General features: G+C 32.1%; 1 protein-coding gene across 3 annotated transcripts in view; it reads right to left on the reverse strand.

Annotated features, from left to right (window-relative positions):
- The window catches only part of LOC145307362 (glutamate receptor ionotropic, kainate 2-like), a 178,030-nt gene that overhangs the window by 15,454 nt on the left and 135,493 nt on the right, over window positions 1–27,083 (reverse strand). For all 3 annotated transcript variants that reach the window (XM_080149740.1, XM_080149741.1, XM_080149739.1), the window contains 7 exons: window positions 26,234–26,360; window positions 25,212–25,260; window positions 21,601–21,716; window positions 20,032–20,175; window positions 19,655–19,717; window positions 14,963–15,013; window positions 6,664–6,743 (listed from right to left, as the gene is read on the reverse strand). In XM_080149740.1, the coding sequence (XP_080005866.1) occupies window positions 6,664–6,743; window positions 14,963–15,013; window positions 19,655–19,717; window positions 20,032–20,175; window positions 21,601–21,716; window positions 25,212–25,260; window positions 26,234–26,360 (630 nt within the window). The remainder of the gene's footprint in view (window positions 1–6,663; window positions 6,744–14,962; window positions 15,014–19,654; window positions 19,718–20,031; window positions 20,176–21,600; window positions 21,717–25,211; window positions 25,261–26,233; window positions 26,361–27,083) is intronic.

Consider the following 27,083-nt stretch of genomic DNA (forward strand, 5'->3'; position numbering starts at 1 on the left):
GCCACGGAGTGGGATAAACTCCCCACGCACCCACAAGCAGGGGGGTTGCATGTCGAAACAGAGCCTAGTTCCGAACTCCTTGAGAAAATACCCTCCTAGGTTCAGAGGGTGTGAGAGATTCTGTACCACAGTCACGTGGTACAGATGGAGTATAAGAGTGTGTGAAACTGCCATATATAATTCATATAATTTTCCAATTACCTGGAGGGGCTGCCCTTCCTCATTAGCAGTCAGGATTTGGGTGTTGTCTGGAACCAACATGCGCTGCACGCCCATTGCGTGCATGAGGTGTTCTGAAATGACGGCTGACCCTGGTACACGGTTGCCAGAATCTACCATGGCGTCAACCTGTACGTGCTGGGCAGGGTCAGGAGTAGGAAACCTCACCCTGATGTGGCAGGGGAAGTGGAGGTCCTGCCCTTGAGACAGGGGGGCCTCCCGCTCGGCTGGGGTCGGCAGAAACTTCGGCGGTGGCCGAACCGCAGCTATGGTAGTATCGCTTACCATGGTGTGTGTGTGTGTAGACCGCTGGTGGTGGCTTAGACTGTAGCTTCGAATCACTAGAGCTTATCAATTATCACTGGGTCAACAATTTTATATTTCTTTTTATCACTTGGTTGACATTTATACACACTTATGTGTAGTTATCACTAGGAGCTCTAGGTGTGATTCTGGAAGCACCGGCAGCAGGGGAATGTCCGTCCTGCAAGGGTCAGATAGATGGCGGCGGCAGGGAATGTCCCGTCCTGCGGCGCCGCTGGTTCGAATCCCGAAAGATGGCGGCAGGGAATGGCCCTTCCTGCAGCGCCTCGGGTTCGAATCCTGGGAGGCAGCGGCAGGGAATGTCCCGTCCTGCCGTGCCTTTGGCTCAAATTCTGCTATCCGTCGCAGTGGTAGGCCTTACTTGTGTGCTGAAGCTTCGCAGCCACACATTGCCTTCTCAGGGAGACCAGCACTTAGCTGTCCGTCTCGTAGGTTTGGCCTGGGTGTCCTGGGGCTTGTCCCAGCTACACTTGCCAATTTAGACTCAGTTTTGTAGCCGTCTGAGCTAAATTATCCGATTACCGTGGCTGCGCACCTAGCGCTACTCCTACACGGTACGGAAAAAACGCCGTAAACTGGCGCTTTTAGCAGGCTAAATCTGCTTGCCGTAGGCCAGAGGCCTACATAATGCGTTCAAATGATGGAAAATCGACCTAAAAAGGCCGTCTCACGGGTCAGTTGGCTTCTCAGTTGGCAGCTGACTGTCCGCTTACTTGCAAAAGGGTCCAATCAGAGGTAGAATAGGCTAATTTCTGTAGGGCTCGATTGAAACACGCTGACACCAAGATGTGGTAAGCCGAAGCGTTTCAGCTCACCGGTTGCGAGTTCGAATCCAACGAGCCCTAGCCTTGAAGTATTCTACCAAAACAAACTAGCAGGATTTAGTCATACAGCAATTATATATTTAACTGAATAATATTTACAGTGGATGTTTACTAAAAAGAGTGATAAAGTATTCAAAGTGAAAATGTTTGAAATCACACCTAATCAAATAATTGAGAAATATTGTTAAATTTAACATTATGATTCTATTATATGTAATACTTTGATTTTTTTTCTAAGTTTTATCCTCTTTCATTATATTTTATAATATTTAAATTATAGAGTAGCTTCGCAACTAAAAATTGCTTCATGTAAAATTAATATAATACCCTTGTAAGCTGAGTTTTGTTTACATGTTAATCTACACCCAATTTCCTTATTTTTCATTCATTAAAAACTTCTCCCTATTTTCCCCCAACTTCGTTTCTTCATCATACCCTTTATGTATTTGTCTCACACTATATATATCTAATGATTTTCGATAGGGTGGGTAGTATTTGTCAGATTTTAAATGATATTGAATATGATTTCTTATCTAGATATAAAGATTCTACATTAAATGGTAATAATTATGAAAATCCGTATTATGAAATTGATTTGGCATGTTCATATTTTAATAACAAACAATTTATTGAAAAATGTAAGCAATTTCAAACATTAAAATTTCTTTCTTGGAACATTCAGAGTCTTAATAGTAAATTTATTCAGCTTAAAGAATATATAGATTATTTAAAAGAAAATAAAGTTACAATAGATGTAATATCTTTGCAAGAAGTCTGGACTATTTATGACCAAGATATATTTAAAATAGATGATTATATCTTTATCTATAAATGTAGAAAGAATAAAGGGGGCGGCGGGATAGCTTATTATATTCATAAAAATCTAAAATTCAAAATATTGAATGAATTGTCAACATTTGAAGAAGGCTTATTTGAGTCACTCACAATTCAACTTGAATATAACAAAGAAAAATTTGTTTTGAGTAATGTCTACCGGCCTAATACTTCTATAATGGGATTTACTGAATCTCAACAAATGGATTTTTTTTATTGATAATTTTTCTAACCTACAAAGTAAATTAATGTCTTTTAAATGTGCCTCTTACATTTTCACAGATTCTAATTTTGACATCTTAAAGTATCACTGTCATGAAAAAACAAATGATTTCCTTGAAAATTGCATTGCAAATGGTTTTTTATCTTTGATAACAAGACCAACAAGAATTTCTAGGACATCAGCAACATGTATTGACCAAATTTTTACTAACGCAAAAGATAATAGTTTTCATTCAGGAATTTTATTAAATGATATATCTGATCATTTCCCAATTTTCACTATAACACCTTATTCATATAAAGCAAGTAAAGAATCTTGTTTTTTTACAAGAAATATTAATGAAGAAAAAATTACTGGGTTTATCAATCTATTAAGAAATGTTAATTGGGAAAATGTAACTAACAGTTTAGAACCCCAAAATTGTTTTAAGAAATTTTATGAGCTTTTTAATGAATTTTATGAACTTTCTTTTCCTTTACAAAGGATTAGAATTAATAAGAACATACATAAAATTGAAAAATTTATGACTGATGGTTTAATGAGATGTAGAGATAAAAAATTTGAATTGTCCACGTTAAGTATTAATGAACCAACTGCTGATAATATTAGGATGTATAATAGATATAGAAATGTCTATAATCGTGCAATAAAAACAGCTAAAAAATTGTATTATTGCAATGAGCTAAAAAAATGTAAATCTGACTTGAGGAAAACTTGGGATATTATTAGAGATGCAATCCGAAAAACAAAAGATAAAGCAACATGTATCAATGAATTGAAGTTTAATGATGCTATATATTTAGATAATGCAGAAATTTCTGAGAAATTGAATGAACACTTCACCTCTGTAGCAAGCAAGATATCATCTAAAATAAATCCTTCTAACATTGATCCGTGTAGCTATATACCTAATTATAATTCCAGTTTTAAAATGCATACAATAAACCCAAATATAGTTATAGATATTGTTAAAAAAATGGGAAATAAACAAAGTATGGACATTTTTGGCCTGTCAAATTCTTTTTTGAAGAAAATAATTTCTGTTATTGCCCTTCCTCTCTCTCATGTCATTAACCAAACTATTTTAACTGGAAAAATACCTTCTGAATTTAAAATCGCAAAAGTTATACCTATTTTTAAGTTAAAAGGGAATAATTCTAATGAAAAAGCTGATCCATCAAACTATAGGCCGATAAGTTTATTAGCTATTTTCTCAAAAGTTTTAGAAAAAGTCATTTATCAACAACTGTCATGCTATTTGATTAGAAATAATATCATTTTTGAACATCAGTATGGATTTCAATCAAAAAAGTCTACAATACACCCCGTGATACACCTCTTAAATTATATAGCTGAAGCAAAAAATGATAATAAAACTGTAATTGGAGTCTTCTGTGATCTTGCAAAATGTTTTGATACAATTCCACACTCTATTTTAATTAAAAAGTTGTCAAAAATTGGCATTAATGGCGTTGAACTTGAATGGTTTAAAAATAATTTAAGTAATAGACAGCAATTTGTACATGTAAACAACACTGACTCAACAAAGCTGAACATAGATAGAGGTGTCCCACAGGGCTCTATTTTAGGACCAATTCTATTTTTAATCTACATAAATGATCTTAAAAACTGTACTGATTTATTTACCCTATTATTTGCTGATGACAGTAATTTTTTAATTTCTGGTAAAAACTTTACAGAGATAAAACTGAAATTAAACAATGAACTTAAAAAGATATCTGATTGGTTTAGGAGTAATCAAATGAGCTTAAATCCTGATAAAACTAAAATCATGATATTTAATAAAAATGAAAATACTATTGATTGGAATGCTCTTAATATTAAGCTAAACTTTAACAATGAAAATGAGTTTGATCCTGAGAAAATAAAAATCTTAAATTATGTCAATTCAAGTAGCAATATTCCTGCAATTAAGTTCCTAGGTGTATTTATAGATCCTTCTTTAAATTTTAAATATCATGTAGAACATTTACGTAAAAAGATTTCTAGTTCCTTATTTCTTATAAATAGAGCTAAACATATACTGAATTTAGATAGCAAAAAAATGCTTTTTCACTCACTTATAAATAGTCATTTACTTTACTGTTTACCTGCCTGGAGTTGTGGTCTAAGATCTACTATGGACCCATTAATTAAATTGCAAAAAAAGGCAATAAGATTTGTTTTTAGTAAGAAACACATCTCACACACAATGCCTTTATTTAAAAAAATGAATGTCCTTCCTTTACATGAATCAGCTAATTATTTGAAATTATTATTTATGTATGATTTTATAAACAGTAAGCTACCAAGTTCCTTTCAAGGTACATGGCTTCGCCGTAATCAATTACATACCAGAAATCTTAGAAACTCTAATATGTTTGATGTTAAAAAACCGAAGTTTAAATCTATTGAAAGATTTCCTAAGTATCATTTCCAAGAATTATGGAATAACCATTGTAATAATGATTTATTAACCCACAATCAATCAAGAAAAAAATTTATGAAAAATCTAAAAGAATCTTTGTTATCAAGCTTAACTTTAGTGTGTAACAACCCATTATGTCAAGAATGTAGATAAAATTATATTTCTTTTCAATAGTGTTTGAAATCTGATAAATCAATCAAAATCTATTTGTTAAAATTTTTTTAAATTTCTATTATTGCAATAATGGTGTGAGACTTGTATGTCCTAATCAATCCTTCCTATTATCATTCTTTCCTCTCCAATATGATTTTATTTATTGCTTATTATCTTTTTTTTCTATTTTTTTTGTCTTATTTATATGGCCTGTATGAAAACAATGTGTGAATACACATTACTGCATACTTCCTAGTTTTTAGGAAACTGCCATTTGGGAAGAAAATTTTTTTATAAATTAATCATATCAATAAAATTTGACTGTATATATAAATGTATATAATATTCATTTAATTCATTTATTATTTTGTTGTTTTTTTTTCTATGTATGTACACCCAAGAATAATAAATCTAATCTAATCTAATCTAATATATATACAACAGATTATAACAATAGGTTAGGTTTGAAGGGGGTGTGGGACACAAGGGCTTAGCCCACGGCGGTAGACAGTCTGTGGGGGTAGCTGTGGTAAAAGGGGAGGCAGCGCCTCCCGGTTGTATAATTGCGTGAGGGGCGCGTGATAGCTGCGTGTCCGTGCCCCTCCCCATATTTAGGCAGGCCAGTTTGACCGCTGGACAGCGGGGTCACCGGCGGTCATGAGGTAAATGGTGATATAATGGGATTAGTGCAGAAGGCTTGTTATGATAAGTCACTGCGTAGCAATTCTGTAAACTGCCCGTCCGTCTGTTGCCGTATTACCACATGTAGTTTACATATGAAGAGATATCTAAACTCCTCAAATGTTAAACTTACCCTTTTTATTTGATGAATTAAGTGTTCACTTATGCATATATACTTGGAATTCTTGTAATTTTAGGCATTTTTACCACAAAACTTCAAATTGCAATATCTGGCAAGAAGGAGCAGCTAAGATTTAATCTCCAACGGATTTTGACCACCACTGTACCCTATTTGAAGGCCCTGTTGTCTGTTTTTTTGGAGATTTTTTTTATCAAAGGTTTTGCTAAGGAGACCTGTGTGAAGGTACTCCATAGTTAGATAGATAGATAGATAGATAGATAGATAGATAGATAGATAGATAGATAGATAGATAGATAGATAGATAGATAGATAGATAGATAGATAGATAGATAGATAGATAGATAGATAGATAGATAGATAGATAGATAGATAGATAGATAGATAGATAGATAGATAGATAGATAGATAGATAGATAGATAGATAGATAGATAGATAGATAGATAGATAGATAGATAGATAGATAGATAGATAGATAGATAGATAGATAGATAGATAGATAGATAGATAGATAGATAGATAGATAGATAGATAGATAGATAGATAGATAGATAGATAGATAGATAGATAGATAGATAGATAGATAGATAGATAGATAGATAGATAGATAGATAGATAGATAGATAGATAGATAGATAGATAGATAGATAGATATATAGATAGATAGATAGATAGATAGATAGATATATAGATAGATAGATAGATAGATAGATAGATAGATAGATAGATAGATAGATAGATAGATAGATAGATAGATAGATAGATAGATAGATAGATATATAGATAGATAGATAGATAGATAGATAGATAGATAGATAGATAAATAGATAGTTATACCTTGATAAACTGCTCATAGGATTAGTTGTACATCTTGGGAGGGAAGCATTGCCATGGTTAGCTAGGTCAAGATGTGTGAGTCCTACAGGCAGGCACAATACATTAATACCAGAGTATATTTAATAAATACCAGAGTTTTTAAAGAGACAGTAATTTATCAAAGGGAGGGAGGGGACATTTGGCTGTTTATTACACTAGTCCCCAAAGTTTTATAATAGAGTTTTCGGGTATAGTCCCTTTCGTGACAAAGCACCTATATATTAATTACTCTAAAGATCTAAAGAGATAAGACAATGGCCGAAAAATGTATGTACAATCATAATCATGATGCACAAAATTAACACTTCTGTAATTTCAAATTAGTAATTGAAACGTTTGTACAATAAACTTAATGAACAAACCAATCAAGATTGACTGAAGTTCCCAAAGTTGTATAAGAAAATGTTATTATTTAAAACTGGGGACACAAATCCTGTTACTTTTATATAATCATATTAAAATGAATTCCAACTTATGAGAAAACAAATTAATTTTGATGATAAATGAAATTTATACAAAAAAATCTATTAAAAATTATTTAGAAATGAGATACAGAGCTACTTTACAAGTGATTTTGACATTCTTTTGTCAGCCTGTTTTTAATTATGTTTTTACTACCAAGGACGCCCAAGCATTTTATGGGTTGAGGAATAAAATAAGAAATTTTGGATCATGTGAGGGAAACAAAGTTTCGGGTTTCGTCGCATTTTCACAATAGCTTTTGAAAGGTTATTTTAGGTTAGGTTAAGTTAGGCAATTGGCTCCACAGGGTTACAGCTCACTGCAGGGGCTAGAAATAGGAGAAAAGCTACTGTGAAAATATGACAAAACCCACAACTGTGTTTCTTTTACATGACCCGGAATTTCCAAGATTCTGGATGCGGGGTGTGTAATGTATTTCACCCTCAATAAAATATCCCCTCCCTTCCCTTCCGTCCTTGTTCATTACCATTTTTCTGTTTTTCTTATCTTTTACTTGAAAGAAATTAATGGGGGAGGGGAATTTCCTACGTAAAATAGAACCTTTGAAAAACTTCACTAAATTGGTCTAGCCGCTAGCATTATATATCTATTCCTGTTAAATTTTAACTTATTTCTCAAAAAATCAATTTATTTAAAACTTAAAAATTATTCTTGAATATAAAAAAGAATTAATTAATTTTTATTAGAATTATAGAATTTACAGAAAAAAAGAGATTAAAAAACATAAAAAATATCTGTAGATAGATAGATAGACTTACTGAAGTACTATTTAGTGTAAAGATGGACATATGAATAAATAGACTGACCTATGGACAGATATATAAATAGACATATGGATAGACAGATTGACAAACATATGGACATATACAGTGTGTTTTTTTTTATGAAAACTTTTTTGAAAGCAATTTTACCCCACTTATAGTTATCAGAATTTAATGATTAATGGCTTATTTTCTTTGTTTTTTAAGGCAATTAATAGAACAACAAAAAAATATTTCAGTTTTTATTTAAAAAGTACAGTAAAATCTAAATTTCAAAACTTAGGTGTCAACATATAAAAATGGTTTTAGCGCATTTTTCTTTAAAAATGGATTTTCTGTAGTCGACTTTGTGGGGCCAGTACTCCCTCCCTGGTTGAGATATGACCTTCAAACTTTGATATGTTCTAGTACACGTCCCTAATAGTATCTGTATACATTTTTAGCTCTATATCTCAACTTTGAAGTGTTTAGCAGCCATTCTTACAAAAGGTTGATTATTTGAGCATAAGAAAAATGCGCTAAAACCATTTTTAGATGTTGACACCTAAGTTTTGAATTTTAGATTTTACTGTACTTTTTAAATAAAAACTGAAATATTTTTTTGTTTTTCTATTAATTGCCTTAAAAAACGAAGAAAATAAGCTATTAATCATTAAATTCTGATAACTATAAGTGGGATAAAATTGCTTTCAAAAAAGTTCTCATAAAAAAAACACACTGTATAGTAGACAGATAGATAAATAGATATATGAACAGAAAGATAGACATATGGACAGGTATATAGTAGACAGATAGATATATGAATAGTTAGACATTAAGACATATGAATAGATGATGGACAGATATTTTGACAAATAAATAGTAGACGGATAGATAAACAGACAAATAGATAGATAAAAAGACAGACATATAGATAATTAGATATATGAACAGAATTATAAAGAGATAGGTAGATGGACATATATAAACAAATATATATGGACTGATGAATAAATATGTATATTTAAAGATGTATAGACAAACAGATGGATAAACATATATATGGAAAAATAGATAGACATAAACAGAGAGAGATAGATAAATGGACATATACATAGACAGAATGAATGAATATAAAAAAATAGACAAATAAATCAATATAATAGTTATTTCTCGCATCGTATTATAAATTGCTTTCCGCGGATATAGAATGTACAATTATGAGATTAAAACTAGTTTTTTTAGCCCCGAGGTGACAAAGTCACCGGCTAAAAAAACTAGTTTTAATCTTATGATTGTACATTTCTATATTCGTAGAAAGCTAGATATAATACGATGCTAGACATAATTTTTTTGTATGGATGAGAACCGGTTCCTATCCACCGGATTCGAATGAATATGAGAAAGATATTTATTGTTTTATTATATTTTGGAGGAACATTCAGGCTGCTAATTGCACTGGTACCCAGAGTTTGATTACCACATAATCTTTTTAATTGGTTTTTAAAAAATTGATACTTTATTGAATTTCTTTTTATGCGTTACAACTTTTCAACAAATAATTTTAATCTATAGATGGGGTAAGTTTGTTTATCATCATTATGATTGTATAATGATTTATTTGCCATTGTCTTATTCCTTAAGATACCTGTGTAGAATTAGTTTACAACCCATTGTCCTATCTAAAAGGGTGTTCAAAAATGTGGACATTTTTAAAATTCAAAATGAGGGACTTGTGTTAATAGTAGAAAAATTTTACGCATACCAGTAGATCCACTATGAACTCTAGTTTTGGGAAATATACAAAAGGTTTCTGTGCTACAAATAATTTAGGGGCTATGTGGTAAAGTGTTCGAAAATTTACTTGCAAATGAAGTTTTAAGTCAGTTTGGACATTTTACCACTTAGCTTCCGAACTATACATAGCACAGGAACCATACTTATATTTCCAAAAACTAAATTTCATAGCGGTTTAACGGTATGCATAACATTTTTCTACTATTAACACAAGCTGCACAATTTGAATTTTTAAAATGTCCGCATTTTTTGCACACCCTTTATAAATCTGTGCTCGTTATATATTGAATAATAACCTCAAGAAGCAAAAACAACTTGTAATTGGAGAAGGTTTAACAATATGTTTTTCTTTACAGGTGACCAGGGAGGAAGGGAGGGGACATTGGACTGTAAATTACACTGGTACCCAAAATGTTATGAGTATTGTCTCCCATTTGTTTGCTAAACAACTTTGGGTACTTTTATTAAATTTTGATTTGTTAGTTGAGATTTTGCAGTTTTCAAATTTCTACAGATTTTAGGCTACAGAAGGGTTAATTTTGTTTTTAATAATAAGGGATGTACGTTAATTCACTGCCCATTGGCTTATCCCTTAAGATCCCTGAAACTTATAAAAAAAGTATAGACTTTCAATTTATTTCCTATGTACGGTTTCAGCTTGTTAATTATTTCAGAAACGTCATATCGATTTTCAGTTTTGCTGGATGATTTCTGTAACGTTCATATATTATATAATTATCTTACTATCTATTTTTATATCTTTTTTTTCTGGTAGATGTATATTTTTATATTCTAAATACATGGTAAATTGTTTTACTTTTCAAGGAAGCATTATAATTGTCTATGGATAGTTTTAGGCTGTTTTTTTACCTCCCCAACTTTTCCCTAGAGGCTAGGAATGAAGCAAATATCCTTTTCCTATTATATAAAGTAGTAAGCTTTTTTGGCTGTATTAAAGAATTTTGGTAACTGCCGAACCAATATGATTCTCCTTTACAGTGAAGCTTTGGATAGGTCCAGGGAAGGTTTTCAACTATTTTTGGAAAGGGTATCTCGCCCTATTAATTGAAAATGCCCCCCCCCCCAAAAAAAAAAAATATAAGAAATATTGAAAATGTGTGGGTTGACTTCGCCCTTTTATCTTAAGTGCCCCTAGAGCCTGAAGGGGCATATTCGCTAGTACATATAAAAATTAACAGGATGTTTGTCTGTTTTTTTGTGTGTCTATTTATACCTATCTATCTATCTATTTACCAATCTTTTACCCAGATCTATACAGGGAGGGAGGGGATAATAGCCTGTTTATTACACTAGTCCCCAAAGTTTTCTTATTCTTTTAGCTTAACAACTGTGGTGACTTTTATTGAAATTTGATTAGTCGTTTCATTAAGTTGAGTCTCCAAACTTTCAACCACTAATTGTAATTTATATAAGAGGTAATTTTGTTTATTATTGTAGGGGATGTACATTAATTATTGGTTATTGTCTTATCCTTTTAGATCCCTGAGATCTATCTCTATAGAAATGTATATTTCTTATGAATTTGATATTTGCAATTTTTTGTTAAGCAAAGCGTTTATTCAACACTGCAAAAACTTTTTCCCATATCGCTTTGAAACCAGATAATATCAGGTGGATTAGAACTGGTTCTCAGCCATACTGAAAAGAGATAATTTTGTTTATCATCATTAGGGATGTACATTTAGTTATCATCAGTTATCTTATCCCTAATAATCACTGGGTCAAATAATATTATTGTATTTATATTTATATGTATGTTAGGCATAACCTTTAGCTAAGGACTTGTGTTAAAATGTCCCTAGAGGCTAGTTAGTCAGCTAAAGTATAAACTATATTAGCGGCCTTTAGGGGCACTTGCGGGCTAATTAAAGGTTAATTAACTCAATCATTCGCTTTCAATATAAGTTCTAAAAACAAAGAAAATTAGATTTTTTTGGAGAGGTTGATTTGTTTTGGAAGGGTACATTCCCTTCAATAAGTTTACAACCTATCCTGAAGCTATAGTGAAAAGGAGAACCATATTGGTCGAGTGGTTAGCTTGATTTAAAGCTACAGAAAGAAACACAGACATCACGTTACTTTTTAAAAAAAATTATAAAATATATTTAAATTCAAATTTCCCTTTCTGAAAATTTTTACTGAATTTCTTTTTGTGTTCCTATGATTTCCAGTTCCAGTTTTTGTCAAATGGATACTTCCATAAAAATGATTCTACTTCAATTTCAGTTTTAATTTTAATGATTTTTAAAGCCAATCTTTTTTATAATTAGTGTTGGCCCCTCCGTTCATACGTTATGTATATTGATTTTTAACTTTTTTAACAACAATTTTTTATGTGATAAAGTAATCTGATTGATCTGAATTTTGGAAAACTTATTCCTAGGACATCAAGGTACAATGTTATAAGTGCTGCATCTGTATAATCAAGTACTAAACATGGAAATATATCCTGAAACATTATCCTGTATTTAAACAGTTTTTCAACAAATTTACTTATGATTTTGTTTCGACTGTTTTACATTTATATTCTGAATATTTATATTTGACACTCTACAAGTGTTAATGTTCATTAATCCTACCATTTTAGAGCTTTGCTTTTATGGATGCTGTCATCCTTGTTTTTATTAATGAGATACTTCCATTATCTGATTTAAATAATCTTACTACAATTAAAAGTTGTTTTAAGACGTATCTTTTGATAAAAAGTATTATTATTTTGAGAAGCTACATTGTTAAGGAGAACCATATCGGGTCAGCAATCAGACACAGACAGATATACTATTACTTTTATATAAAAATTATAATCAAATTTAGTTGAATATCTACAAATATAGCAAAATAACAACATGAATATGAAAATAATATCTGATCTGTAAAAACAACTAGAACTTGTAAAATCTTGCCTAAAGGCTTTATAATTAAATTAAATTGAATATCCACAAATATAGTAAAATAACAAATTGATTTGAAAAAAAAAAATTCAGCTCTAACTATGCTATAACTTGTAAAATCATACTTAACCCAGGCTTATTTAATGCAATCATTCAGGTTTATATTCAAAAAGTTTGTTGGTGTTCTTTTTTAGTTGATAAACATATTTTTATCAAAATTTATTTATCAAATTGTCTAAAGACACCAAATGGAACTCTTCAATGGAACAATCCCTTTCTTTAGCAGATATAACATTGGCTATGACAAGTTACATCAGTTGTAGTATACAAGGATCTTAAGGGATAAGACAATGGCAGATAAATTGATGTACATCCCCAATGATATTTATTATATTATACACAAAATTACCCCTTATGTAGATTACAATTAGTTGTTGAAGCGTTTAGACACTCAGATTAATTTAGTCCCTAAATTTGTTAAGCCAGCAATTAACAATATGTTATTATAAAACATTGGGGACCAGTTTAATAAACCTTTAATAAACCCTTTGAGTCAGATATGACAACTTCGAAGGGGGGCAGAGAGTTGCTAGAAATATAGCATAAAACCATATCATACCGTATCACAGGGTTTATATGAAGCTTACCTTAAAGAGGAAACTTAATTGGATCACTAGTATTTGAGATCTTAAGCTTCAGACAAAATACCTTACTACTTTATATAACACTAGCGGCTACGCCCCTACAGGCCTCTAGTGGCACTTTAAATGTGTTTTTGTTCAAGTCTCTATGATACCTAGCTATATTAATTTCAAGTCTCTTTTCAAGTCACTACTATACCCTGCAATGTTGCATAGGAGTCTCTATACTTAAAATAAAAATTTCGATTTATTGTGATTTCTCTTGGGAGGGTGGTGGTATTCTTCCCCAAAATAGTTATAAATCTTCCGAGGACCTATGAGAAGCTACCCTCTTAAGAAGAACCCGATCGGTTCAGCGGTTAGCGAGATCATTGGTACACACACACACACTGACAAACACACATCCTGTTAATTTATTAGAAGGATGATATAAGATAACAACACAGGATCTCATCCCTATACATGAGAGCCCTATGGCCATCTAAAATATTTATCGCATCATATTATAAACAGCTTTCCGCGGATATAAAAATATACAATTATAAAATAAAAACTAGTTTTATTAACCCTTACAGATCGGGCCCCTATTCCCACCTTAATAGATCGGGGGGGGGGGGGTCATATTGACCCCCCCCTCTATCTCGTCTTCTGTTACAGATAAAGACATAACATTTTTTTCTGGTGGTTCATGTGTATTTTTAGAGAAAATTACTTTTTCTAGTCATAGCGGTCAGGCCGCTCCTTAGCCGCTTTTTAGCGGCCAGCCGCTAAATTTTAAAACAGCTGTAGAGCGGCCAATTTTGCAGCTAGGATGGCCAAATTTTAGGACGAACTTTTATTTTTCATAACAAAAAAATTACTTTTTCTGATCATCGCTAAAAAACGGCAAATAACGGAAACCGCCATTTTCGGCGGTTACGGCGGTAAAACGGCGGTTGGCGGCGCCAATTAATATTTTTATCTGTTTATTATTGCTCAAGGATTTACCAAAAAAAATTTACAGGTCTCTAGCTGTAATAGAAGCCACGATATTCATGATATATGTCTGTAGTAAAGCCGGACAAAAATCGGTCAAAAAGTCGGTCAGGGTGCGGTCAAACGGTCATAACACCACTTTTCTGATAAGGTCATTGATATCTCAGTATTCACCAAAAAAATTGTAGGTTTCAACCTTATACACAAAAGTCATAATGTAAAAATTAAGATTTATTTAGAATTTTTTAAAAATTTTGGTGCTACCCAACCGACCGGACACCACGACCGACACAGACCAGATATCCTAATAAAATCAACTCTTGCCGACGTATAATTACTAAACTTAAAAAGTCATGAAGTCACAACTCTCTATCTTACCTGAAAAAAATGACATTGAAAAATTAGAGGGGGGGGGGTCAATATGACCTCCCCCCTTCCATCTGTAAGGGTTAAACCGAGATACTAAAGGCACAGGCTAACAAAACTTTTTTAATATTATGATTGTACATTGTTATATTCTTAGAAAACTGGATACATTACAATATGATACATTATTTTTCAGTATGGCTTAGAACCGGTTCTAATCCAGCGGATATTAATTGGTTTTGAAGCAACATTTTCCCACGCTACCAAGTATTTTCCCATGCTAACCAATATTTTCCCACGCTACCCAACTTTTTCCCACATAAATGAATATTGTATTTGAATGTATTCCTGTTCCGGGAAGAGAAATTTTGTCGAATCCATTACTCATAGCATCATCCTAAACAGAAAAAAAAGTTATTGGGGTAGAGTCTCTATTTTGGCAACGCCTCTTAAGGGGGGTTTCGTCGTATTTTTACAATTGTTTTTGATATTTTATATTAGGTTAGGTTAGATGATTGCCCTGCAGGACTAGGAAATTGGCCCTGCAGGACTAGGAAATTGGCCCTGCAGGGTTAGAGCCCCTCGCAGGTGCTAGAAATAGGTGAAAAGCTACTGTGAAAATACGAAGAAACGCCCCTTAAGGGGCGTTGAAACGAAAGGGACTATATCTGATTATTGAATAGTCAAGATCAGGGAAATAATAATTATTTCTCGCATCGTATAATAAAATCAAAGTCCCCAAAGTTGTTGGCCAACCAATAAGAAGACGATATTATAAAACTTTGGGGACTAGTACAATAAACAGCCCAATGTCCCCTCCCTCCCTGGTAATAAATTTTCTAGAAACAACTCCTTAACTTTTAATAGTACAAAAAGTACAATTTTGGATATTTTCTGTATACAACCCCAAACTCGTATTAGCACAAAAAGAACAATATCGAATATTACACCGCTCTAACTACTGAAAGACTGCCACTAATTCATAGTAGACCCAAGATATCAAATTTGTGGACTGAAAAAATTTAAAAGATTTTTGTTTCCTAAATTGTCATTATTAGATACCTATAACTTTTTTTTGTTATTGAAGCTGGAGACTTTAAATTTGGGTTATTGTGTTTACTTGTGGCAGTCTTTCAGTAGTTGGAGCGGTGTATTTTCTACAAGCTTCCTTTTAAGATTAAATGCCTGCAGGCTTCCTTTAACTTGTAAAAGTGATAAAAGTACACTTTTTGATATTTTCTGTGAACAACCAAAAACTTGTTCAACACAGGGAGGGAGGGGACATTGGGCTGTTTATTACACTAGTCCCCAAAGTCTTATAATAATGTTTTCTTATTCGTTGACTTAACATTCTTGGTGATTTTTATTGTATTTTGATAAGTTGGTTCATAAAGTTGAGTGTCCAAACGTTTTAACCACTAATTGTATCTACAGAAGAGGCAATTTTGTGTATAATCATTGGGGTTGTACATCAATTTATCTGCCATTGTCTTATCCCTTAATATCCCTGTGTTGAACAACTCCTATTCAATCAGAAATCATTTTTGGAAAAATTTAAAATTCAATAATTTCCTTAATAGCTTAGTTTGTACCCAGAGAGAAAAGTTCAAACCTAGAAAGAAGACGACATTTTAAGATACATATTTTTACGCGGCAATCGCACACCAATTGTACTATGATTTACCATCAGCTGATCTTTGTTTATATTTAGATACTGAGTACAAGCAGACAGATAGAAAGCGGATAATGGGTTGTTTAATACACTAGTCCCCAAAGTTTTATAATAATGTTTTTTTATTCATTGGCTTAACAACTTTGGGGAAATTAGAGATATGTGACTTGAATTTAGAAATTGTAATTCCTAAAACAATTAGACATAAAGTAAAAAAATTAAATTTTAAAAAATGTAAATATTTCGCATTCTTTAATTGTCTTTTTGAAGCAAATTTATGAATCAAAATGTTCGTTTGTCTCGCTGTCTTTTTTGTTGAGCATATTTTTTTAAGTGGGAGAGGTTCAATTTAAGATTATGATATTTTGTACAAATTTTTAAATATTCCAATTCCAGTTCTCCCCACATTTATTTACATAGAGCAGGCATCTAAAGGGATAAGACAATTGCCAATAGATAAATAATCGTCCCCAATGGTGATACACCAAATTACCCTTTCAATAGATTACAATTAATGGTTAAAACATTTAGTCACTCAACTTAATGAACCATCCAAATAAAATTCAATAAAAGTCCCCAAAGTTGTTAGCCAGCTAATAAGAAAGCATTATTATAAAACTTTGGGGACTTGTGTAATAAACAGCCCAATGTCCCCTCCCTCCCTGTATTTAAAGACAATTAGTAGAGCAGCAATTATAATCCCTGAGAGGGAGGGGACATTGGACTGTAAATTACACTGGTACCCAATATTTAATCTTATTGGTTGGCTTAAAAACTTTGGGTACATTTATTAAATTTATTTGGTTCCAAACAATTTTACAAAAATAATTTTAATCTATAAAAGGGGTTATTTAGTTTATCAGAGTAGGTATGGCGATGTAGACAAAGAGAGTGAGAGGGGACAATGGACTGTTTATTACACTAGTCCCTAAAGTTTTATAACAACCTTTTCTTGTTCGTTGGCTTAACAACTTTGGAGGCTTTTAGTGAATTTTGATTTTTTCATTAAGTTGAGTGTTTTAACGTTTCAATTCAACCAGTAGTTTTAATCTACTGGAGGTGTAATTTTGTGTATCATCACTGGGGATGTACATCAATTTATCGGCCATTGTCTTATCCCTTTAGATCCCTGACTAATATCAATTAAATGTACATTTCGAACAACCCCAATTATCATAAACATAATTAACCCTAAGATATTGGTAAAATAAAGTTAGATACTTCTAGTTTAAACCAATCAATCAAGATTTAGTGAATAAAGTTCTGTAAAGTTTTGTAAGCCAACGAATGTAAATGTGACGTCATAGAAATGAGGGAGATGAGAGGAGAAGTGTAAAAGAAACCCCCTAAATAAAAATGGATAATCACTCATTTTTATGACGTCACAAGACTGATTTTTGAGCGACTTTCTCCATTTACCCAGCGAATGAGAAATAGGGTTTATTTTGTTTATCATTCTTAGGGCTGTAAATGAAATTATTGTCCATTGTCTTATCCCTTAAGATAGATAAACAGATGGAAAGAAATAAAATAAGAAATTTCTAATTTATTTTTCTATTGTTTAAAGTTCTTTTTAAAGCGAGGCTTTTTTAAATATTTGATATTTGTACGTCTAAATAAGGGATTTTAGGTATATTAGAAACGTCTAATCAATTTTAAACCTTTTAAGTAGAATATGCACTCCCCCCTCCTCCTCGAAGATGACTAAAGCCCCTCTACAGATTATGACGTCATACGATAGAATAACCAATGAGAGGCCAGCATAAATTTAGTCTATTACAGTGTATACTGGCCTCTCATTGGCTACTCTATCGTATGACGTCATAATCTGTGGAGGGACTTTTATCATCTTCCTCCTCCTCTAACCTTTTAAAACAAAACCTTAGAAAATATATTTTCAGTCGTTTAAGAGATATTATCGGACACACAGATTTAAAAAGTTTGGTCAATACTAGTTCCCAAAGTTTTTGATCCACCACACGTGGTTATAATAACTTTGGCTACCAGTATAATTTACAGCCCAATGTCGCAGGCAGGGAGGGGACAAAGAGCTGTTTATTACACTAGTCCCCAAAGTTTTTAAATAAACAACTTTGGAAACTTTTAGTGAATTTTGATTGGTTGGCCCATTAAGTTGAGTGTCCAACATTTACAAACACAAATTGTAATCTACAGAAGGGGTAAGTTTGTGTATCATCATTAGGTGTTTACATTAATATATCGGCCATTGTCTTATCCCTTTAGATCCCTGCCAAAAGTAAGGGGAACAGATCTATAGTATAGATGTATATACAGACAACTACCTCCCTTCCTTTTTCAAAGACCTCTTTCGTCTTCTTCTAAATTATTTTCTGCTACTTGGCTGTGTTAATATATTATTGGTTGATTTTCAATGACCCAATAGAAATATTGCACAAGGCGGTTGCGATGGGGAGATACAGTTATTTAACCCTTCCTTCCTCTAGTGTTTTACTCTAATCCTCTAATCTTCAACAAAAAAGAAGTTATTTATTTAGCTATGCTTTTATGCGTATGTTGTCATCCTTGTTTTGTTTGTTGTAATTACAAATAAATGAGTTATTATTGGAACAAAAGGTTCTATAATAAGAGTATTTCAGGGATCAGACAATGGCCGAAAAATTAATTTACATACCCAGTGATGATACACAAAATTACCCCTTCTATAGATAATAAAATAGTTGAAATGTTTGAATACTAATGTTAATGAATCAGCTAATCATAATTAACGAAAGTCCCCAAAGTTGTTAAAGCAACCAATAAGAAAACGATATTATAAAACTTTGGGGACTATGTAATAAACCGCCCATTGTCCCCTCATTCTCTGTAGTATTTACTTAATATATTTTAAACAAAGGCGTGCAGAAGGGGGATGTACTTCACCCCCTTATTAAAAAGGCAAAGGGGAGGGGTTCCCATTGCTCTAAAGATACTTTCGATGAAAGCACCTATGTTATCATATATTGCAGGGCTTAGGTTAGGTTACATTTGGTAATTAGTAGCCCCGCAGGGGTTAGGCAAAGGAAATGTAATTTTTGGGGTTAGGTTAGGTTAAATTGGGTACTGGGTAGGTAAAGTGTATTTTTCACAGCTTAGGTTAGGCTATATTGAGCACTGGGTAGCCCCCCAAGGGTTAGATACAGGAAAGTTTATTTTTCTGTGCTAAAATTAGATTATTTTGTGTACTGGGTACCCATGCAGGGGTTAGGCACAAGAAATATAATATGAGGTTAGGTTAGGTGGTATTATCCTCTTTATTTATATTAGATATTATATTATTATATTTATATTAGGTACTTAGTAGCCCCGCAGGGGTTAGATGCAGGAAATTTTAATTTTCTTGGTTACCTCGGGAGAGCTGGAACTCGTTGCCATAGATCTATTCCTTGTTCCATTCCATGTAGCGGCAGCCTAAGATATATAGATACATTATAATAAAGTAACAGAATGTCGGTCTGTACGTCTGTTTGTTTGTACCGAAGGATCTCGCTAACAGTTGAATTGATAGGGTTCTCCTTCACAGGGTAGCTTATCATATGTCCTGGGAAGATACATATATATATGGGGAGGGTACTCCAACCCTCCAAAGAGCAATCACCCGTAGAAATAACCACCCAAAAAAAAAAAAAAATATATATATATATATATATCACCACTCATAACACTTTGTCTGTCTGGTTGTCCGTCTGTCTGTTTGTCTGTCTGTTTGATCATTTAATACTTACATTTTTCCTATTCTGTTTTCTCTTATTCCACGCGTGTTCACAAGCCGCGATGACACAGGCCATACTGAGCCCAATGACCAGAACTAAGAAGATACCTCCCACATTCTCTATACCCAGAGCAGCTGCCCCCTGCTCAACTTTCTCCTAGAATCAAAGGATGAAAATAGATAGATGGATAGACATACATTTAGATAGATAGAAAGATAGATATGTAGTTAGACATATATAAGAGGTTAACTTACAAATACAAACAAAATATGAATTTTACATATTTATTCAGACATTACAAATTGTTTCGTGCATGTTTGCACTCTTCAGATGTCTATGTAAAACTAAAGTTTAAAATAAATTTAAATTTAAAGGATTTTTACAAATGTCTTGGAAGATTTTTTTGTACATAATAATTTTTTTTTAAAATATCAATATATAGCAGCACCAGAATTTCCGTCGAGGTTGGGTTTATGATGCTTCTTTCTTGAAATATTTCTTCTTGGTCTTGTGATCCATTAGAAGGTTATTTTTTTCCAGGTTCTGTATGAAGTTGGTCAGGGGGTGGGGGCAGATTCTTTTTCAGGATAGTGGTTGAAGGAAATCATTTTTGTTTTGATTCAATTTTGATCAGAGGTCTCAACTATTTTAATAATAAGAGACTAGTTTTATCTTGTAAGTGAAGATATCAAAATTGTTACCAGAGAGTTCTCAATACATAATGTAGAGAATAAACACATATAGATAGACTGACATATATAGATAGACAGACAGACAGATAGATATATTACACTTTTATACATTCAGAAAAGGAATAAACCACAATTTTTCTAGTATTTTTACAATTAGTGGTTAAAACGTTTGGACACCCAACTTAATGAACTAACTATTTAAAATTCAATAAAAGTCCCCAAAGGTGTTGAGCCAACAAATGAGAAATGGTGGGACCGAAGGCCCAGGATAACTAAACTGGTAACAATTTTATGATTTCATGGTACATTGTCTGTAATACGATGCTATACATAACTTTCAGTATGGCTGAGAACAATTTCTAATCCATTGAATATTAATTGGTTTTGATGCCATACTGGAATAGTTATTTCTCGCATCGTATTATAAACGGCTTTCCACGGATATAGAATGTACAATTATAAGATTAAAACTAGTTTTTTTAGCCCCGTGGTGCCGAAGGCACCGGCTAAAAAAACTAGTTTTAATCTTATGATTGTACATTTCTATTTTCGTAGAAAACTGGATATAATACAATGCTAGACATAGTTTTTTCGTATGGATGAGAACCGGTTCCTATCCACCGGATTCGAATGAATACGAGAAATATGTTTATACTTTATGAACATTTAAATGGCAAAAAGTCCTGCGTTGTGGACTTACGGACAGACGGAAAAACAAACTAAAACTAATTATAGAGCAGCATCGTAAATAAAAAAATGCGGTATAGTCCCTTTTTTGGCAACGCCTCTTAAGGGGCTCTAACCATGCGGGGCCAATTGCCTAACCCGGCGGGGCAATCACCTAATCCAAATACGGCGTAGCCATGAAAGGAACCCAAAAATGTATTACCTCACAAAGTCCACCCCCTCGCATTTTTTTCCACCATTTTTCTTTGAGGAGGTGTAGTTTCCCCCCCTCCTGGAGCTGGAGGATGGCGCTTGTCATTGGGGTCCGGTACGGTGAGTCTAGATAGATACATAGTTAGATATGTAAATAGATAGATAGATAGATAGTAGCTTTATAGATAAATATATAGATATAGGTTTCTATATAGATATATAATAAAGTAACTGGATGTTTGTTTGTACCAAATGATCTTGCTAACCACTGAACCGATATGTTTCTCCTTTACATGGTAGCTTCTAATAGGTCCCAGGAAGGTTTATAACTATTTCGGGGTCACCTCCCCCCCACAAAAAATAGGGGTCGGGGATCATACTTTTTCTTTTTAACACTAGGGGGGTCAAATTCAATTCACCCCTAGAGGCCTAGTAGTTAAATAAGCCTTTAATACACTTATGTTAGGCTAGATTGATGAGAGACCTAAAAATGACGTTATACGATAAAATAACCAATGAGAGGCTAGTATAAATTTTACCATTGGTCAATTACAGTGTATACTGGCCTCTCATTGGTCAACTTTATTGTATGACGTCATTTTTTTTGGTGCCACTTTACGCTGTCCTGATTATATATATATGAAGATCGACAATTTCATAGAAAATTGAATAGATAGATATATTGTATAGATAGTTGAATAGATAGATATACATGTAGATGAAGATAATTAAATAGATATGTAGACAGGTAGTTTACAAGAAAATTTATTCAAAGATGGGAAGTTTTATAAATTGATAAATAAAATGAGAATTAGTTAGATAAATAGATTGATAGATAGATAGATATAGATAGAATTAAAGATATATTAATAAATATATAGCTAGGCAGATGGATAAGTAGATATAGATAGATAGATCGATAGATATAGATATAGATGTATATAGATAGATAAATAGATGGATAGATAGTTAGGTAGATAGACATATATATAGACAGATAGACAGAGATAGATAGATAAGGTCACTGAAAGGAGGAACATAAATCTATTTTTACACAACTCTATAGATAGACAGATAGATATGTAGATAGATATATAGATATTTAGATAGATGGATAGATATAAAATATAGATAGATAATATATGTTTGTGTATGTATGACATAAGGTCACTGGAAGGAGAAACATAAAAACATAAATCTATTTTTACACAACTCCATAGATAGACAGATAGATATGTAGATAGATAGATAGATATGTGGATAGATAGATAGATAGATGGATAGATAGATATTTAGATAGATAGACATATAGATAGATAGATTCTAATATGTTTGTGTATGTATGCCATAAGGTCACTGAAAAGAGGAACATAAAAACATAAATCTATTTTTACACAACTCCATAGATAGATAGATAAATATGTAGATAGATAGATAGATGGATAGATAGATACTAATATGTTTGTGTATGTATGCTATAAGGTCACTGAAAGGAGGAACATAAAAACATAAATCTATTTTTACACAACTCCAATAGTTGTGCATCACCAGAGATATAGGAATTAGGGTTGGGCTGGATACTTTTTTGGCTGGGTACTGGATATCCGGCATTAGAAATCAGCCAGATATTCGGTATCTGGCCGGATATCTAGCATTAACCGTATATCCCGCAAATTACCGGATAACCAGATAATCTAGTTGGAGAGTTTCAATATCCAATATTTGGCTGGATATCCGGCCAAACCGGATATCCATTCCAACCCTATTACATTGATATAAAATTCACATTTCTGGCTGTCCTATACTTTGGGTACTAGAAACTGTGCAACTTTTCTTATTATGGCTCATTTTAAAGACTTTGAGGACAGTGCAAAGAATGCCGCTAAAAAACAAGAAGAAGACAAATCTTACTAGCAGACAATTTTTAAAAATTAAAACAAGTTTTATCTAGTTTCTACAACAAGAAGTTTTCTTCTTAGTATGGGTGTGAAAAAACCGAAATTCATATGTTATAATAATTAAATTATAATTAACCAATCTGAATTCAAAATACACAGTAAAATAAGACGGAATAACCAAATGTTAAATATTTTTCTTTTAGCATTTGAATATTACTGATGATCAAAATCTAATTAGGATTGCTTCTGCTAAATTGTTAGAAGTTTTCTAGATAAAGCAATTATGTCTTTTTATTTATAACCAACTGAAGATTGTTTTTTTTTAACATGAAACACTGTGTACTGGACTTATCAAATAAAAATAACATGTTTAATTAAACTGTTTTGATCACTCTATGATAAATTAAATTTGGAAGATATTGAGTTAAAACTGAAAAATTTAATTTACTGGCTATTGTCACATCCCTGTCTCCCTGTTGTGCAACACTATGGAACTATTATTTGTTGTATCTGTAAAAAAAAAAAAATTTTCACAGTGTTTTATCAATCAATCAATCATTTATTTCAGGTAAAACCATATGTAGTATAGAATGAATAGACATATCCCCTCGGTTCAGTGGTTGTGCCTCTGGTGACACCTTTATCATAATTGCTGGAGATCCAACAATTATTGCTAACAAACTAATTTAATATTGGTATTCAATGATGACAAATTGATTAATTATTACCAATATTTGCTTAAATACACTTGAATCGATTTTTAGACAATTTCTGTATCCTATTTACTGTATTAAAGTTTACTTTTCTTTTCTAGATAACTAATATTATGCTTCTCATTGAAGAAATGTAATTCACAGAAAATATCGGTACACACTTATACACCCCCCCCCCTCCCCCCATCCTCTTTATTAATGAAATAAATTGAAAATAAGGAGGGGAAGGGGGTAGTAAATTTTCACCATACTTTTTGAAGAGCCATTAACCTGACCTAATATACAAACAAATGAGCCCCCTCCCAAAAAAAAAAATTTATTCAAAACAAAGGTGCTCAACAGGGTACTTTTTGTGTAAAGCACAATAGAATTAAGAAAAATTTTGCTGTGCTTCTTATGGAAAATATTTAACTTGTTTTATCAATAAGTTACTACAGTCATATTATCCTTGTAAAACTTAAAATATATTTCTTATAAAAGAAAATAGAAAAATGTGATGTATAGATAAAAGTAACAGAATGTCTCTCTGTGAATCTGTTTGTATTAAAGGATCTTGTTAACAGCTGGAACGATATGGTTCTCTTTTACAGTGAAGCTTCTTATAGATTTAGGAAAGACATATAACTATTTGGGGGGGAGGTACCTTCACCCAACAACTTTGGGGACTTTTACTGAATTTTGATTGGTAAGTTTAGTAAGTTAAGTGATTTGATGTTTCAATTACGAACACAGTAATAGTGTCTGACTGATTATGACGTAACAAAAAAAAATTAGCCAATGAGAGGCCGTTATTGACCAATGGTAAAATTTATAGTGGCCTCTCATTGGCTAATTTTTTTTTGTTACGTCATAATCAGTCAGACACTATTACTGTGTTCTTCAATTACTAATTGTAATCTACAGAATGGGTAATTTTGTGTATTAACATTTGGGATGTACAATGTATATCAATTAATCGGCCATTGTCTTATGCCTTTAGATCTCTGGCTTTATATGGTAAGATAACTTACTTGGGGGAAGTCCAATACCATATCCTTTGGAATCCAACAGACCTCCAACCTAAATTGAATTCAATATTAAAGTATATCTGCAGAAAATCTATTGATCAATCTAGCAATCAATCTAACAAAAAATCTATTGATCTATATATTGATCAATCTATATATCATTCTTTTGACCAATCTATTAATCAATCTATTCATCATTCTATTGATCAATCTATTGATCATCTATCAATCAACCTATTAATCAATATATCTATCATTCAATCAGTCAATCAATTAATCTATTGATAAATATATCAATCAATCTATCAATCAATCTATCAATCAATCTATTAATCAATCTATCAATCAATCTATCAATAAATATATCAATCAATCTATCAATCAATCAATCTATCAATCAATCTATCAATCAATCTATCAATCAATCTATATGTTAATCTATTGATCAATCTATCAATTAATCTCTCAATCAATCTATCAATCAATCTATCAATCAATCTATCAATCAATCTATCGATCAATCTATTGTTCAATCTATCGATAAATCCATCGCTCAATCTATAGATCAATCTATTGATTAATCTATTGATCAATCAATCTATTGATCAATCTATTGATCAATCAATCTATCAGTCAATCTATCTATCAATCAATCTATATGCCAATCTATTGATCAATCTATCAATCAATCTCTCAATCAATCTATCAATCAATCTATCAATCAATCTATCAATCAATCTATCAATAATCTATCGTTCAATCTATCGATAAATCCATCGATCAATCTATAGATCAATCTATTGATTAATCTATCTATCAATCTATCCTTCAATCTATTGTTCAATCTATCGATCAATCTATTGTTCAATCTATTGTTCAATCTATTGATCAATCTATTGATCAATCTATTGATCAACCTATTGATCAATCTATTGATTAATCTATCGATTAATCTATCAATCAATTTATCTATCAATCTGTCGATCAATCTGTCAATCATTCTATTAATTAATCTACCTATCTACCTGTGCTAGCTCACAATGTCTCTCCACGACATACTCCACAATGGTTGATTCCATCATGAAAGCATAGTCTCCATTCTCCTTCTTAACTCTGTCAATACCCTCCTTGTTGCTCTTCATGAACACACCCCTAGACACAATTGAATTAGTTAGAAATCAAAGTTTAGATGTTATCCTATCATATTATTCAGATGGTTTCAGATCAACTGGTAGCTGTCCTACAATGTCACTGATTTTGGCCTACTTATTCTACTGACGTCGGAAATACCTTAAACCCCATCTCTTTTCTAAAGTTTTTTCCCCTTCCCTTTCTCTTTCCCTCTACTATGACGTCAATAGAATAGGTAGGCCAAAAGTGGTGACTTTTATTCCCATTTTCCTAGGGCACTAAACACAGCTATAAACAACTGTAAAAAAAGATGGACTTCATTTGTAGAAAAGATATGCTCCCTTATCCAAGGAATTGGCAGTTATGATTAGAAGTTTCATAATTTCTATTTTAACAAGAGTTGCAAAGGAAAATGATATAAAAATAACACATTTCTTATAAATGAAATATTTCATCTATAACAGAGGTAATTTTGTTTATCATCATTTGACATATATATTCATATGTCTTATATGTAGTGTGACATACCTCAAGTAGAAAGGTAGAAAGTAAAACCATTTTGACTTAAAGAATTATATACATATCATAAAGAAAATAATATATGCAGGGAAGGAGAGGACATTGAATTATAAATTACACTAGTTACATACAAAGTTTTATAACTACAGTATCTTATTCATTGGCCAAACCAATTTTTAATCTACAGAACTAGTAATTTTTTTTATTATCATTTGGGATGTGTAT

Source organism: Acartia tonsa, chromosome 15, assembly GCF_053477335.1.
Source record: "Acartia tonsa isolate MP-2025a chromosome 15, ASM5347733v1, whole genome shotgun sequence".
Taxonomy (NCBI): Eukaryota; Metazoa; Arthropoda; class Copepoda; order Calanoida; family Acartiidae; genus Acartia; species Acartia tonsa.